This window comes from Rhipicephalus microplus, chromosome 9, assembly GCF_043290135.1.
Source record: "Rhipicephalus microplus isolate Deutch F79 chromosome 9, USDA_Rmic, whole genome shotgun sequence".
NCBI lineage: Eukaryota > Metazoa > Arthropoda > Arachnida > Ixodida > Ixodidae > Rhipicephalus > Rhipicephalus microplus.
In genome coordinates, this window is record NC_134708.1 from 102,959,207 (window position 1) to 102,977,232 (window position 18,026).

The 18,026-nt window shown below is 47.3% G+C and overlaps 1 protein-coding gene across 5 annotated transcripts in view; it reads right to left on the bottom strand.

Annotated features, from left to right (window-relative positions):
* LOC119163117 (XK-related protein 6) overlaps nucleotides 1-18,026 on the bottom strand; it is a 116,937-nt gene that overhangs the window by 52,965 nt on the left and 45,946 nt on the right. For all 5 annotated transcript variants that reach the window (XM_037415054.2, XM_037415053.2, XM_075874203.1 and 2 more), the window contains exon 4: nucleotides 8,900-9,084. In XM_037415054.2, coding sequence (XP_037270951.2) covers nucleotides 8,900-9,084 — 185 coding nt within the window. The remainder of the gene's footprint in view (nucleotides 1-8,899; nucleotides 9,085-18,026) is intronic.

Sequence of the window (18,026 nt, forward strand, 5' to 3'; positions counted from 1 at the left end):
GTTAACAAGTACTACTACCTTTTTAAGAGTGTTCGCGTCATAACATTACATTGGAAGTCACTATGAGCAGATATCAGTATTATTGAGAACATTTTATTACTATAAACTCCAGTCTATCAAGAAATTACACCCTCTGCCACTGAAGGGAACCACGCGTGGATGTGAAGCAGTGGGCGCTAACACTTACACTGGTGGCCGCGTCGATGCTGGCGAAAATTGCAGCGTTGCGCAGAAAAGACTCTTGGGAAGGTACAAAGGACAAAGCGCTAGAGAACTGAAGCGTGGAAGCTTGGGCAAGTTGGTAGGACATAACTGTATGCAGGAACAGCGCAACCTAGAAGTTGTTACTTCGTAACTACGGAAGCGAAAAAAAACAATGACAGAAAAGAGCACTGTTTTTTTAGAGCGCTCTTTTCTGTCCTTGTTTTTCTTTCGCTTCTGTAGTTACGAAGTAACTACTTCTAGGTTGCGCTGATCCTGCATTCAGAAAGAGAACTGCTTTCTTTTGTAACATTCCAATCAATGCTAATAGGCAATGAGAGACAGAAGACTTCGATTTGACACAGAAACTCCCAGTGCGCATTTATTCATTGCCCATGCTGCGAATTTTTATTGTTGAACAACGCAAAGAAGTATTCTCCTACCGGCACTACCTTCGAGGCCAAGTTCCAGTGCCTCAGTGCCAGTACGGGGTGGCAAGTCAATGGCTGTGCAGCGCCAGTAGTCATTTTTTTTTCAATCAAGGAACGCGCTAGAAGACGCTGCCAGCGTCAGCATTGCGAAACGAGAGACGGGATGAAGGATAGGAGAGAGAGCAGCAGGGGACGCACCGGCGCAATAGGGTTCTAAAAGCAGCCGGGAAGGATACCTGGGGGAGAGAAAGGGGGAGCGAGCAGTCGCTGTTTGCGTCAATGTTGCGAGGTGAGAAAGGAGGAGTGCTGGACAGCAGGGAGAGAAAGGAGCGTGCATGCGGTGTAAGGGTGTTCATGCCACACACCGGATTGAGCCGATTGAGCTCTTCTATTATATGCTTCGCATCTAAAAAGCAGCGCCACTGGGCAACTTGTGACTAATTTGGTGTGCATTTGAAGAACAGTTTTAGGTAGTGGTGGTGGTAAATATTTATTAAGAAAAGCACAGAGACTTGCACTACAAATGCACTTGGGTGGTCTCCTTATTCCAGAAGTCCAATGGAGGTCATCGCTGCTCGGGCACGGGCTAGCAAGGGAGCACTGAGCATCCCGAGTGTAGCAGCCGAGCAGGAACTCCTCCCAAGCCTCTCTTGTGAGTAGGGGGAAGGGGGATAAAAAAGGAAGAGGTACAGCTGGGCATACTACAATTATGTGGTACGTGTCGGCCACAACCCCACAGTGCGCACAGTAGCCGTGTATGCCCGGCATGAAATGCTGGGTGGCTGCAGGACACAAGAAGGTGTTTGTGTGCAAGCGTCTCAGAAGTCGCTCGCCCGCTTTAGAGAGACCCCATTCAGGTTCTGGGTAAAGACGGCGCTGGTTTCAATAGTAATCAAGGATTTTGTGGTACTGCGTAAGAGCTCAGTTGCCTGGGGGAGACGCGGGCTTGAAAGAGGTAACGGCCCAGGAGAGAGAAAGGCCGGCAGCGGCTTGAGCCACTTTGTCACCGGGGAGACCCGCGTGGCCAGGAGACCATACTATGCGGATGGAGTGAGGTTCAAAGCGCCATGAGGCAGCCTGGAGAAGGTCGGCGGCCAGAGGAGCTATGGTAGCTTGCAGGTATTCGGAAAAGGCGATGCGCGAGTCCGTGATGATCACTCTTGCTGAGCGGTGAGAGGCTGCCAAATCGATGCCTACTTTTTCGGCCCGAGTTGCATCAGGTGAGCGGAAAGATGTGCCGTCAACGTGGTGACCCTCGGATATCACTGCAGCCGTAAAGTGTCCCAAGAAGGTTGGGCCTGAGACATCTATGTAGAAGACACCTGGAGTGTTGCAGTATCGAGTATGGAGAAGGTGCGTTCGGGCTAAGCGTCTGCCTGTATTTTGACTGGGATCCATGTTGCGAAGAAGAGGCTCGACCCAAAGTTTTTGCCGCCACAGCTCCGGAACGGAGGAATCGGGTGATGGAGTAGAGTTCGGGTTCAGTGACAGCCTGTACAAAAGGCGGCGTCCATGAACCGTCTGGGGCAGGCGGTTAATTTGATTGGTGCGATGAGCCTCCCGCAACTTGGCATACGAGTTGTGCACACCCAAGGCCGCAAAGCGGCGATTGGAGGTAGCAATAGGGAGGTCTAGTGCTCGCTTATAAATCGATTGGAGCAGTGCGTCCAACTGGTTCTCGCGGTAGCGACACAATCGAAGGTATAGGGTAGCGTAGAGGACTCGGCTGGTTAGAAACGCGGGAGCCAAGCGAAGCGAGTGCCGACCGCGAAGGCCACCACGTTTGGTGGAGACCCGCCGAATCATACGGCTAACCTGCTCACTAGTGCGCGGAAGAGGCGCAATGGTGGAGCCAGGGTTCATAGTAGAAGGGATGTAGAGGCCCAATATGCGGAGTTCTGCGACAACCGGTATGGAGCCAGATGACAGAGATATCTGAGGTGGCGGTAGAGATGATACCTAGAGAAGAGATGATTTGATAGGGGAACACTGCAGTCCGCCTAATGAGGCGTAAGTGTCCACAATAAGGGCTTCTCACTGTATGTTGTCGTCAATTTCAGCAGGGAAGCCTGAATTGGTCCAGATAGTGATGTCATCCACGTATAGAGCGTACTGTATGCCTTCGACCTGAGCGAGGAGCGCAGGAAGTTTGAGCATAGCCAAATTGAAAAGGATCGGTGATAGAACCACTCCCTTTGGTGTACCGCGGGTGCCTAATGCATACGGACCATGTTCGGCAGAGTCGATGCGGATGAAAGCGGTGCGATGTGAAAGGAATGACCTAATGTACCGGAAAGCTTTCGAGCCACAGCTCGTGCTTTTAAGACTGGTAAGGATGATGATATGCTTTACATTGTCGAAAGCACCCCGGAGATTGAAGGCTAGGATGGCTTCGTCATTGTGGCGCATCGTAGTAGGTACAATGATGTCGTACTGGAGTTGGAGAAGGACGTCTTGCGCAGACAGATGGGGCGAAACTCGAACATCGAGTAACCAAAGACGCCCTTCCTTTCCAGATATGCGGACAGGCGGTCGCGGAGCATGGTCTCTAAATGTTTGGCCGTGCAAGAGGTGAGCGAGATGGGTCACAACGCCTGAATGCTGACGGGCTTGCCTGGTGTGGGATGAATGTGACCACCGATGTGGTCCATTCCGGGGGTAAGCGTTCACCGTCCCATACCACTTTCATCAAATGTAAGAATGAGAGTTGTGCGGAATCGGGAAGTTTGGCTAATAGAGTGACTGTAATGCCATCCCTATCTGGTGCAGTACCTCGCTTCATTTCAGCTGATGCCGCCTGAAGATCGGGAAGCGTGAAGGGGGCATCAAGCTCTGAGTTGGGGAGCCCGGAGTAGAAGTACTCGGAGCCCATGGGGTCAATTGTACGACAGAGATAGCGGTAGCGGAGGTCGTTTGCGAGCTGGCTCATCGGGCTCTGGTAGGCATAGTAAGCGCGGCTAAGCTGGCGTCATGTTTCCCCACGGGAGGTAGATGGATCCAAGAGGCTCCGAAATAGTCGCCATTTATTTTTTGAGCTCATCTGACCTGGAGCCTTCACGCAGGCAACGACCCAATTTGCATCTGCAAGCTGGGCAGTGTAGGCAGCAGCCTCCGAGGTAAGCATTTCAATGCGGGAGCGAAGCTTACGATTTAGCTTAGATCTTCGCCACCGGCGGGTAAGGCTGTGGCGTGCATCCCAAAGGTGGAGGAGGTGGGGATCCACTGCAGGGGCTGATGTGGAAGTGGGAATGTGTTTGGTGTATGATTGCTCTGTATGGAGGGCGTATGATGCCCACGCCTGATAGTCCTCTGGGGAGGAGAGCAAAGAGGAAGGCGTAGTGCGAACAGCTGACCAGTCCGTGATACGGGCTTGGCCCCAGATTTCGCGCATTTTCTGCGTCGGGAAGGCGATTTTCAGCACAAAATGATCACTGCCAAGAGTGTCATCGAGATTTTTCCACGTAGCTTGCCGAATGTTACGCGTGAGTGAGAGGTCTGGACATGTATCGCGTGTCACCGAATTTTCCATACGCCTGGGATTCGCTGGGTCAGTGAGCAGTGTGAAACCAAGAGTGGATATAAGTTCATTAGGCTTCCGGCCGCGATGCTTTTCAAAGTGGTATTCCCAGTGTGGGCTAGGAGCATTGAAGTCTCCGACCACCACCAAGGATTGCCGAGCCGCCGCTTGGAGAGCCCTGTAGAAGAGTTCCGCGAAAGTGACCCGCTGCATATGTGGGGGACAGTACACATTAGGAATGTGAATTTATGGAGTACCTCGTTTCTGGGGAAGAACGGAGATCATGCAGTAATCATAGGGGAGGTCTAGGTCTAGATCGACCTTAACAGCTGTATATGTTTTGTGAACAAGTAGACTAGTGGTAGTGCCGCCTCTATAGGAGCAGTAGCTGGAGACGATAGGGTTTGAACCGCATTCTTGAAGTTCGATGACGGCAGGAAAAGAGCCCCGAGATTGAAGGAAGATTAAAAGATGTGCACGCTTTCGTCTGTTCCCGAATCCCCTGCAGTTCCATTGAATGATTTCGAATTGAGACGATAGTGAAGATGTAAATGACACAGTCGCCATGACGAAGATCTAAAGTTTTATCGCTCATCCCCCATGTCCTGCCCCTGACTTTGCAGAGTTGGAAGGGGGACGGAAGCTGGATTGAAAGCCGCTAAAGGGGAACCGGCAACGTTGCGTCGACGCGGGACAGAATTGCTGACCGTACAGGCCGAGCTTGAGCGAGTTTTGGTGCGAAACTGGGTGACAGCCCAGGCCTGAACCGCCTAAACCACCTCAGCTACAGTGCGTTGAACATTAATGTTAGACAGTCGCAGAGAACAGCATTTTCAAGGTGACTAATGTGGTCCTCCAATGGTAAGGTTTGGTCTATAGAAGGAATGTTCTGAGTTCCCCCTGAGCTGGAGGGGCAGCCGACGCCGTCGTCGGGGAAGTGGTATCAATACGCGGGGTGGGCGTAGCAGGATGGTCAAGTTTAAAAGGTTGTGGGTTCAACCAATGGGGTAGCAGTGGGAGCTCCTGCCAATTTCTGCTGTTGCAGTTCGAGAACTGCGACCTGCTTAGTGAGAGCTGCGTTTTGCCACTGAAGAAGCGCGTTCTCTTCTCGTAGAGTGGAGAGCTCTAGGGAAGAAGAGAGAGGGGAGGAAAGGAGAGGCCGAGGAGCATTCATTTCTGCCCAGCTGCTTACCTGAGGTGATCCCATGACAAGTGGCGGGTAGTGAATTGAGGTGGCCGACGGTGGGGTCGGCGGGTCAGTGAGAGGTGAGTCACGCTTGGCTTGCGTATCCGCTGGTGGGCCTGTTAATAGGGGTGCAGTCCGCTTTGGGGTCGATGGTAGCTTAGGTTTCTGATACTTTACTGGGCATCCCCGAGCACCTGTTTCATGTGGCCCGGAGCAGAGGAGGCTTGTCGGGTTGCATTCATATTGAGCTAGGTCTTCAGGAGTCACTTGAACTAGAGTTCCACAGAGGGTACAGCGACCGGGAGAAGGTCGTGGACAAGCCGAGGGTCGAAGACCAACGATGCCGCAGAAAGAGCAGGCTGGGATGGGTTTCTTATACGGGCGCTCGTAGGCCACGACACTGTAGTAGAAGATGAAGCGGGGGAGCTTCGTGCCCTCGAAGGTCACCACCGCTGCTCTGAGAGTGACCAAGTTTTCGGACCACAGGATAGTGCCTCGCAGCCATTCAAGTTCAGATTTGATGCGCGTCTGGGTTTTAGACGGGTTGATGGTGATCACAACCCGCAGATTTCCCCTGACGCCTTGACGTGGCCCCGAAAAGGGAGCTGTTGGTCTCCCACCAGCAACTGAATATCCACAAGAAGGCGCTGCGCCATGGATAGTGATGTGACACTGCGCGCGAGAACGTTTTGGTCCCACACTTGCCACACATGGAGCGTACTGGACGAGTGTTCTCCTAAGTATTCACGAATCGCGTCATCGACACGATCGAACTAGAGGATGGATTTGAGCTCGAAAGGAGCGCCCGGCTTCAGCACGACGATGTAATTGTCACGAGAGAGACGAGGTGTATAGCTTGCTCATTACTTGACTTGACGCATCAGCGAGGCAGGAGCTGTGGTGCACGCACCATTCGTAGAGGAGCGCGAGGACGAGCTGGAGGTTGCCACCTTTTGCTGGGCCACAGCGCGCAACCCATTTCCTTTGGGCGCAGACGCGGTCTGGTATAGCTTCCCTTCCCAGAGTTTCACAATGTCAGCTAAATACTCGTTCTCCAACGGCATGGCTTGGTCAGAGGAGGTGATCTCCATTGTCGCAACTTGAAGTGTGCTTGGGTGATAGCCCCTAACCGTGGTAGTTGCCGCCAGCGCGCCGGGAAAACTCGGCCGTTGTGGAGCTAGCCCTAACGGGACGCGGCCTAGCCTAACGGGACGCGTCGGCGTAGAGATAAAACATGAAGAAGTTGTCGAAAATGTGGCCCACCTGGACATGGGTGGCATCCACTCGGAGCAGAGAAGAGAACTTGGTGGTGACAATAAGGACAAGATTCTTTGCCACTGGTGTGAAGAACAGCAATAATTTATTATCACTGACGGAGCCGATGCGGGAGCGTCCGTCTTCGTCGAGCACTCCTTTTAGTAGGCTGTAGTAGCAGGCGAAAGTCTTTATTACGTTCAGTAGAGAAGGAAGCTTTATCTGTACTTGTCAATAAACAGCTGAGCACAGTGACATTTTCTTCGACGAAAGCGCGCCTGATGCATGTTTTTTTGCGGCCTCAGGGACCAGAATAATGACAAAAAACATGAAAGGTTTTTATGAGACCGCGCAAAGATGTATTGATAGGTTTGCCACATTAAAGCAAGCCTAAAGAAGAGGCAAATATTTGAAACAATGAATTTAGTGTTTGCATATATTGTCTAGGATTCTCTCGACATCTAGAGCTTCATCATTTTTTGACGCAATTATGCGGGAATGGCTTTTACCCACAAAATATGAAAATGAAAAAAAGACCGAATCACTCAGCAGAACGAGAATCTTCCTAGAACGCTCGAATATATTTGCACTTGGCCGTGCACAGGACGCATGCGCATAATGTAAATCACTTCCCCGATATGCTAATTCTTACAGTGCTGTTTCCTTGAATATATTACTGAATATCTGATGCAGAAAACAGCGTGTAATATCGCACTCCCTCTTCAGGCCATTAAGCAGCATTACTGTGCAGCGCCGTCGACAGCTCTCGTTACTTTACGAGAATGTTGAAAGCTGCCATATCCAGCGCGCGTGGTATATTTGCAAGGGTGTACGTATGGTATAGCAAATGAGATTTTTTTCCTCTCGCGGTGAACTTTTCTTTCAAAGGAAGTGTGTTTCCAGGCTTCGGTTTTCCTGTATTGCTCTTCGACAGCTGCTATAACGAAAATATTAGAATAGGCAGTATTGTTTAGTCGGGCAAACCACGGTGCATAAATATAATCTCGCGTACGGTGATGGCATGAATTCATTGCTCTGGGCTGCTACGAAGCATGGTTATTATTATTCGTTTCACAATCTTTTAAGAACACAAATATTCAGCCAACAAAAAAAAAACACGCATGGGCAAGATTGTTGCCTGCACATTGCAAGTCCTTTTGCATTTGTTAAATTCGGATCAAGCAACCAGACTTGCTTCCTTTCTGACACTGCTTACGTCATATTCAACCTCGGCGTTGCTTTTCCGAATTGTTTAAGATATCAACCCGGCACAAAATTCAATGAATCTGATATTCGGTGTTCTACAACATAAGTTTTGCTAAGCCTCAGTGATTATTATTCTCTGAAGATTCTGTGAATACTAGCAGCTTTCTCGCAGTAGGGCCTTCGCCAGATCACCATATTGCGCAGTGCGGCTGTTAGTCGTGACTGATAAGCGTGACGAGTATTGTTTCTTCCGCTTCTCCGGTTCCTGTATTTGAAGGTAAGTACGAATTATACAAAAATTGATGTTGGACATGACATTTAGAGCCACTTGTACACTTTGTGACGCTTATAGTTAGCTACACGCCCCAAGACGGCACCAGAAAATTATGGTGACGTAGGGAAGCGCGACCTTCTTCTGAATGTCCGCTGCCAAAGGGCTGACCTGTGTGGTAGTCGGAATTATCATCCGTATAGGCTTACGACCTCTGGCTGGTGCAGGTTACTTGCTGAAGAGAAGCAGTTATTGCTGAATTCTATAGCATTTGCCACAATTTTATGCTCCAAATTCACCATATAAAAAGTACCAATGTTTAAGGTTGTGAAAATATTGACTCTCCGTGGTTCTTTGACCTAATCCTAAATATAGTCACACGAGCGCCCATTGCTTTCAATAAAATGCAGTTGGTGAGGCCAGAATTTGACCCCACGACTTGCGGGAGAGTAGTGAAGCCCCATTGCCATAAGACCACCTCAGTGGGCATTAGTATATGGGGCGTGTTCCCGGAAGGAGGGGGGGGGGGCAGTGGGTGGTACCCCTACCTCCAATCTGGCAAGAGGTGGGTGTAAAGTCTGTTCCATACATTGACTAAATAGGAGGAGGCGTAGAAGCCCTGCATCGAACCCCTCCTGAATAAACAACCTGCGCAAGCTTTTGATCCATAATTTATCTTGCATTATTGTTAAATCGCATACTTTTGTATAAGGTGCACGAGTGTTCTATTATTCGCTTAGGTTTGACTGCTTTCTACTGGAGGAGTGTATGATGCCTGAAAAGAGCCCTCCGAACTTCGTATAGAAGAGCTGCTGAAGCATCGTAGTTCGCACCTGTGAGCAAGTTCCAATCATGGGTGTCAAACCGAAGGTAGAGCTGGATTACCAGCTGAGGCCCTGACTTGAGAAAAGCCTCGTACAGGTGTAGTAGGCGCAGATCTGTCGTATGCCGCTTCAAAGAATGTTGTGTTGGGTTGTCTACGTGCTTCTTGGCAAGAAGCCCGAGTATTAGAAAATGCCTGTTGTAGGGAAAGAAAAACAAAGAACGTTAAGTTTCTCGCATCGGCAATTCTAACATTCGTGACAGCGTTCACTCTCAGTCTACCTGTACAGCAAGATCACTCGAATAGAAAAACATACGGCCTCTTACTCCCCCCGGACACAACGGGAACCTCCTAGTTGAGCATATTACTACTGTGGTACCACCAAATGATCCGGAAGAAAGTGGTCTAAAGGGAACAAAAAGCATTTCGTGTCTCTGTTTTGCGGGTAATCTTGCGAAGCTGCATACTCGTGACGAACATTGTTTGTGGTCATATCATCGACGTTGAGCAGTCGCAAACACGCAGCCCACGGCTTCGACAGGAATGAAATATGTCCAACTGTGATAAATGACACTTGCATTAATTTCTCCCGTATTGCGACATTAAATAAGAGTTTGTTTGTCACAAGCACTTTATACTTTTTAAACACGATAGTCTTTTTAACACGAAAGTAACACGAATACCTGGAGAAACAGAGATGTCGGTGACGTACTTCCGTCATGAAAATGACGTGTAAAAAGGCCTTCCAGGTGACGTAAAGTTAAGTCCCATCTAATGCAGACCCAATAAATTTGTTTCTTTCACTTATTCAGGGGCGAAGTGAAATAATTTCCGTCAACAGAAGTTCATCATATGACGTCTCGCTCAGCGGCAACAGCTGCCGTGTACTCTATCAATTGCAGCAAGGTTTATTTTGGTTGACTGTTCCCTGACCACATTTGCAATAACTTTGACGTAAAGGTCACAAGAACAAATAGTATCAGTCCACCTGGACGGGCACCAATATCAAACTTCCTTGAAAGCTGTCAAAAGTTCTGCCGTTGACAACCACTCATGTATAGTCTCCCGTGTTTTATAATGGTAACAAATTTTGGCACGCACTTTCGGGTGTACTCTCTCGTGGGTCATACATCTGGATTACAGTAAAAGGCTGCAATACAGCACCGCCATGAGCAGTGGACGCCTGTTAACATTATTACAAAGAGCAAACCACCCTTGTTGTATATAAGGCGAAATCAGATGCCACTTGTGTCCAGCGAGAATTCCTCCTTGATTATCATCTGCACCACATTCTTAGTATACACGTCTTCCAGCACTATAGAAAAAACGTGATCAATGTTTGCTGCTTATGACAAATTACACAGTATGACCCCCAAGATAGAAAGAAAGCTTGCTCTTCTATAAATATCTTCACGTGCAAAGTAACAGTGTGAAGTAAAAAAAAGTCTTTGTAGCATGAGCTACTTGAATTGTTGTAATCACCTTTTTAGCACGTCCTGCCCTTGGTCTCCACTTCATAAAGCCTTGTACATTGGAACAGATGAAAGTGTATCACACACATCTCTGTACAGCGTTTTGTGTGTAACTGAAAGCAGGTACTTATTAAAGCTGGTAGACAAAAACTTGGCCTTAAATCTGCATGTTACTCTGCCAATGTCATCAAAACATGACAGTCTTGCGTCCGGAGAGAGTGAAAAAACCATTTATTTCACGTTCTGCGCAAGGAAATCGGTGAATGGTATTCTGAAGGCGCTGCGTTAGAGTGCCTCGAGCGTGCAGCGGAGGCGAACGAGGGCATCGAGGATGGATGGATAGATTGATGGATGGATGGTTGGATGGATGGATGGATGGATGGATGAATGGATGGATATGGCTGAACCCTTTAGATCGGGTGGCGGCTAGCGCCACCAAGCCGTAATAATTATTGAACCAAAAGCTTGATTTAGTTTTTTTTCCTTTTAAGAAGTGAGTTTGAGAATTCGTACTTTGCAGTGAAGCGTTTATTTTCATTCGTGCCCTGACTTTAGCCACCAATCATATAACCTCCTTCTAGTTAAATCTACCCGCTTAAAGTCTATTTGCTCTCCCTGTTACTGAACCCAGCTGCTTTGAAAAACTGTGCGCCATCATCCTGAACTATAGGGCGAAGCCCTTACAGAACATTATCAAGTGTTCGGCAGTTTCTTCTTCCTCTCCACACGCACTGCATACCGTGTCTACCCCTTCGTATTTGGCCCGATATGTCTTGGTTCGCAATACTCCCGTCCTGGCCTCAAACAGTAGAGAACTACCCCGAGTATTATCATAGATCCTTTCCTTGGCAATTTCCTGCTTAAAAGTTCGATAGACATCCAGTGCGGACTTCTTAGTCATGTCAATTCTCTACATATCGGTCTCAGCTTCCTTCACTTTTGAGGCACTTTTGACACGAGCGCCTTTCGAAAAACGAAAGAAGGTGTGAGCGCTTGTGGAGAAAGATGCATGCCATTTTCGGCGGCGATGAGGTGTAGAACGCAAAGCGATGGACAGGTGCACACACCGTGTCGTTTTAGCAAAGCGTTGGTAACACGTGCCTTTATGGGCATCGCGTTGCACTCGAAGCGCTGTGTGTTTAATGCTACGGTCTTTAGCATTACTTGTGTGTGCCTTCTCTAGTATAAAGGCACACATACACAACATCGACGTGTCTTTATGGTTCTCAGACATGCGCAATATTTGCTTTTTATTTGACAATCGCAAAAGTATGAACGCTGAAGCTTGAGTAATCGTGGGCGCTGCGGATGTGGTCGGCCGTTTGAGGTATCGCTAAGGGCCGACAAACAAACAAATGTACAGACAGACAGACAGACAGACAGACAGACAGACAGACAGACAGGCAGGCAGGCAGGCAGGCAGGCAGGCAGGCAGGCAGGCAGGCAGGCAGAACAAAAATTTTCCGTCGAAGGTCCCCAAGAAAGACTGTCGTCTTTAAAAGCGGATACTCGATGTCACCTCCCTGAAATATCAGCGGAAAGCACCATTCTTGTAGTGTGTACAAACTAAGCATTCATGTAAAGCCCTCATTCGCCTCAGTTGGCACACCGTACGCAAGAAAGTATCAGTCACGTTTGAAAAAAAACGTGTTTTTATGATTTTCTTCATGTTTAGATGTGGTTGTCCTATACCACTTTTCCTTACTCGCCTAAACAGATTATTTCGACAGCATTGTTTCTTCTTTAACGCCCGGACGAACACTGCGAAGACGCGACGAAAATTCTGGAGATTAGGCCATGAGCAATGCAGCACCTGAATCTTGTGCCATAGCTTCGAGATGAAGAGATCGCAAAACGTAGCTCTCGAGGACATTGATAGACGACTAGCCTTAAACCTAGTTGCCTTCAACTGAATTTATTTCGCCTGCTCATGGCAATGGCTATCGTTGTCTGTGTGGTGTTCTAGTGGTACCACTAGATACTTCACATGTATCGTCCATCACTTAGTATTGCAAAAAAAAAAACTCCTGTCTGGAGGACTGCTCTTCATGGCAGAAACCTAAGCACTTTCCCTAGATCACCCGACTACCAGTTGCATTGTCGAAACTCTTCCCCACAATTGAGGCCTCCGCGAAACATTTTTGTCTGCGCAACAAAATGAGACATCGTCCACATATGCCACAATGTAAACTTCTGATGCCTGGAACCTTAATTCGATAATGCTGCAGTTGTCATTTATTGCTAAGCGAAGCATTTTTACCTAGTTGCTGAAAAATAGAGGTCCAAGCGCGCATCCCGAACGGACAAAACGCCCAAGTTTCAAAAGAACCCAAAGGCCTAATAACTAAAAGCCACGCCATCCCTGAATACTCAACGAACATTCCCGTGGTCTATTACGGCAAGCAGCAGGAACTGAGAGGCACAGTCAAATGCCTTTTCTAGTTTAAGCCACGCAATCGCCACATATTATTCAATAACGTCGCAACACTGGAGAACGCCTTGCTATTTCTGCATATTCGTCAAAATGAAACGTCCCATAAGGACGCATGTTTGGCGAGATCCAACCAGTTCTTTGACGAAACCCTGAAGTCACTGCGTTAATATATTCATCAAGATTTTGTAGTTGTAGTTCATGATATAGGCCGATATGACGACACGAATTCTTAGTTGTCTGTCTCTTTGGTTATTGGCATCAAAATAGTATGTGCTGCTTCACTAAAAGACCAAAGCAGAATACGTATATCACTCGCTAAAGACACTGTGAGTACTCAAGATAATTGACATTGAAATGTCTAGTGAAACACAGCACTGAGGCCATCAGGACCCGGCAGCCTACCCAGACTGAGGTTACCCTACTGCAAAAGCGGCATCTTCAGCGTGATGCCAGTACGTTTTTCAGCACTGGTTTATCTGGAGACACTGCTACACGCTGGTATTTACTGTTACTTCGCTAGGCGCACTGGGAAATAGCTGTGTCGAATTGGTCGGGGCACTGGCTTAACCGCGGTGATGCAGGTACACACTGAGAAAGGCTGAAAGCGCTGGAATTTTCACTGGCAAGCGCTAGCGATTACTGAAGCAGGCATTGTTTCTACCAGCGCAGCGTGCACATTTATGTAGCGTGTGCCGGGGCATGTTTCGGTGTCATTTAATATAAAACGCTTGATTCCACGGCACCGATGAATGCTACACTAACAGATCCCGAGCATACGCAATTTTTGCGGTGCAGCAATTATTGCACGTTTTTCGCATGCCCCCGAGTATAACGGCAATATTCGCATCAGTCGTGTATTGCTCAAATGATTCCTTGTTGCAGCGCTTATAATGCCGGAGCTGGACTCCACTGCCAACAGAAACAGGAAATTAATTATGCCACCACGTTGACGAACGGTAAATGAGCTCTCTCGATCGCTTCTCAAGGTTTCTTTGCGAAGGCGATACCAACAGCGTTCGTTCGATTCCGCCACTCCGTAAATGAATGTCTGGGCCAGCTTATCATTCTACTTACTTCAGGTAACAGTTAAAAATGTTCTGAAGCTCAAATGCAGAAACTCCAACCATGCCCCAATTCACCGCGTTGATAACTGTCTTATCCAGTGCTCGGCAAAGCGAGCATTATAGACATATTGTACCGGCCACGTCGGAGTATATGTTATCGGCGCTTCCTGCTTTGTGTACATACAGTTTTAAAGTGTGAGAATAACTTTACAGTTGAGTTTAGACATCCATGAATCTGAATCAACTATTTTGCCTTGTGTTAATGTCCGCACAAGGAGCGCTGCCGATGGATGCGTCGCTCTTTCAGCTACGCAGGCTGTCACCGAAAGCTGCCCGCCGCACTTAGCCGGTACGTCTGACTGATGTGTGAAAACACGCAATTTGCAGTTGCTAATTTGGTACGCCTTCGTGAACTTACTCCCTGGCATACGTTTTCAGTGGATTGCAATAGCTTTTTTTGAGGTTTTTCAGTTTTTGGTAATGATTTAAATTGCAATCTGTACACTGGCATGCCCACTGTATACTGCAAGCGCAGGCCAGAAAAACAGCGGTCGCTTGATATCGGCACTTCGAAAATGCATGTCTGGCAATGATTGACCTTCTACTTACGTCAGGTACAGTGTAGGTAAGAGTTAAAAATGCTGTGAAGCTCAATTGCAGAATTGTTGTGCATCGAAACTCAGCTGCGTCGAGCGCGGCTATACCCAGTGTCCTGCCACAGCAAGCAACAAGCATAGGCCTATCGTGCAGGCCGCGTTGGTGTACATGCTACCAGCACTTTTTCCTTTAAGTAGGTACGATTATAAAGTGTAAAAGTGACTGTAATGTACACCATAGACAAGCCTGAGCCTCAATTACCTATTTCTCTTCGTGTACAGTGCGCGCACAAGGAGCGATGACGATCGATTTGTCGTGCTTTCAGAAACGCAGACTGTCACCGAAAGCTTCCTTCTGAGCGCAGTAGCCGGTACTTCTGTAACTCTTATGTAGGAACACATAATTTTGAGTCGGTAATCTGGTATGCCTTTGTGAACTAACACACTGCCGTACTTTTTCAGTGGATAGCATTAGTATTTTATTTGGCGGTTTCTTAGTTGCAGGTGTGCACGCATACATTCCGAACAATTCGTTCTAAATCGTAAGTTCACGTAGACCAGTAGCAGGGACGGGAAGCGACTATGAACGAAAGAAAAATATTGGCAGCGACAGCCGACAATTTGTGGCTGCTCCTCCAGTCGGTTTTAGATTTTTCTGAGTTAAGATGTGGATTCTTAAGATGTGGATTCTACTAAGTACTTGCAAAAGATACATAATTTTAGCAGTCGAAAACACGTTACATACAGCTGACCGAGAGAAAATTGATAAGTCACGACCACCCCTTCCTTCGGCTGTCACGCGCAGTTCTTCAGCCTTTTCAAGCCAAAATGCTTCACTGTCTTGATGCCTGTCCAATGGTACCCCTAGGTAACGACTAGGTGTCATGATGTGGATTCTTCAAAAAACTTTGCGCTTTTGCCAATATATGCTTGTCATTCGGTGCCCGGAAGCCGTTTGTCACTGTAAAATGAAAGCGCAATTGTTATTTGGAAAGGGATATCGCGTCGATCCTGCCTGTGAGACTTATAAATATGAACTGTAAATATGAAGTCGACTGGAGAGTTCTTAGGACAAATAGTAATATTACAACCCAACAATCATGTTATGGCAAGGCGTAGTTAATAAAGGAGTAAAAAAATACGTCATGGCAATAGTGGGAAGAGTACTTGGTTGGGAAATCGAAAGTGACAAGATCGCATACTGTCGTCTTTTACTTGTTTTTTTCATCTTTTGTTTGTATTGTAGATGTGCTAAATATATCATCTTGAAAATTCTACATTTATTTATTCATGGGCAATGGGCACCCCATTTCAACACTGTGAAGCTATTTTGCACCGAGTACCCGGCGCCTCCCCGCGCTGGTACTGAGACGCTGCCGCTCCAGCGTCCCTGTACCCGCGTGCTACTTGGCCCATAATCAGGCATGGCGCTAGACGCTGGTACCCAGTGGCGCTGGTTTTAAATGCGAAGCATTTCTTAGCAAACTTCAGTGATTTTGAGCGCATCTATCTATCTATCTATCTATCTATCTATCTATCTATCTATCTATCTATCTATCTATCTATCTATCTATCTATCTATCTATCTATCTATCTATCTATCTATCTATCTATCTATCTATCTATCTATCTATCTGTCTATTGATCTATCTATCTATCTATCTATCTATCTATCTATTTATCTATCTATCTATCTATCTATCTATCTATCTATCTATCTATCTATCTATCTATCTATTTATCTTTCTATCTAGCCGCCAACGACTTTTATCTCTCCTGGCCGTTTCAATATTGGTAGCAATACCAAACTTGGTATGACATACCATGACTGTATGGAGAACATATTTGAATAGTCATAACTTGAAAATCATGATATGTATGTCATAAATGTCATGATTTACAATTCATGGTTCTGCAGTACTGCAGTGGTTCATGGTTCTGCGGTGGTTTCGTTCACATGGCATGCTGCAAAACTGGTATGGTATGACATGATTGCATAGCGAACACAAGCGACAGACCCTAACAATAATGACATGCGTGTCATGTAACAACATGACTACATGCAAAGCTCATGATGCTTGATTGATATGTGGGGTTTAATGTTCCAAAACCACCATATGATTATGAGAGACGCCGCAGTGGAAGGCTGCGGAAATTTCGAGCACCTGGGGTTCTTTAACCTGCACCAAAATCCGAGCACACGGGCCTACAACATTTCTGCCTCCATCGGAAATGCAGCCATCACAGCCGGGATTTGATGCCGCGACCTGCGGGGCAGCAGCCGAGTATTTTAGTTACTATACGACCGTGGCGAGATCAGCTCATGATGTGCTCGCGGCCGTTTCGCATGCGTCACATATACCAAATTTGGTATTACGTAACGTGAAAGGATGACAACGGTATGTGACTGGTGCAAACATGTGACAACATGCCGACATTCCACGTTAATGATGCACTGGCGGCCGTTTCGCCAGCTTCACTTATACTGATTATGGTATTACGGAAAATAAATGGATGCAGTAAGTAAGATACTAGCGCAAACTTAAAAATAACGAGATGCTTGTCATGTAACAACATGACTACGTGCCACAGTCAAGACACTATTACATTCGGACGTTACGCGGTGCGCGTGTTCGCCGGCATTAATTTCGACGCGTCACGCCAGAGTTGCGACGCCAGACGCCGGTCCTGCCATATCCTCGCAGGCGCGCACAGCGCTGCGTTGCTTTACGCATGTGCGTTTCAGTGAATCCGGCGTCCCTCCATCAAGAAAAAAGGGAGACGCAGTGCTGTCTTGGCAACGCATTGGTGCGAAATGCAGCATGTCGCATTTCACGCCAGGCCGCGCCGACGAACACTGGTCGCGCTGGTCACGCCTAGCGTCAGACTCTAAAGTGCTCACGTTTTGCTAACGTAGCGTCGCTGTACCCAGCATGCGCGCGCGTCATCACTACATTAGACTATATTGAGCCCTTTATGATGCCCTCGCAGCCGTTTGGCTAGCTTCACATGACCAAATTTGGTGTTAAGTGACGAAAACGGATCACAAAAGTATGACTGGTGCAAACATGATAACCCCAACACACGTGTCATGGAAGAACAAGACAACATACCATGCTCATTGCGTGCTCGCGGTCATTGCTCTAGCTCCACATGCACTATATTTGGGATCACACGACGTGAATAGATGACGAAGGGAAATGACACATCTAAACATAATAATCATGTCACGGAAGCCATGTACGACATCATTTACCTCCACCGCGTAACGTTGGGTTGATTTTAAAGCGACCTATCAACCTTTCTCATTCGTGCTTCGCCTATAATCGATTCCCACTGTACGTGGGATCTGCCAATTTTTTTTGCACTAGGGTATCCATGATTTTTTCTACTTCCATATTTATTGTAGGGCGTTCAAGAGCTTCTTTTGTGTGAGCCAACAACTGAGACATTTTTCGAAAAGCAACTCTTGAAATACCTCAGTATTAACTGGTCTATTAGCGAATGGTGCCTCATAGCAGTAAAACCTCTGTCATATTCTGCATTAGATTGCCATTATTACGTTATAGAA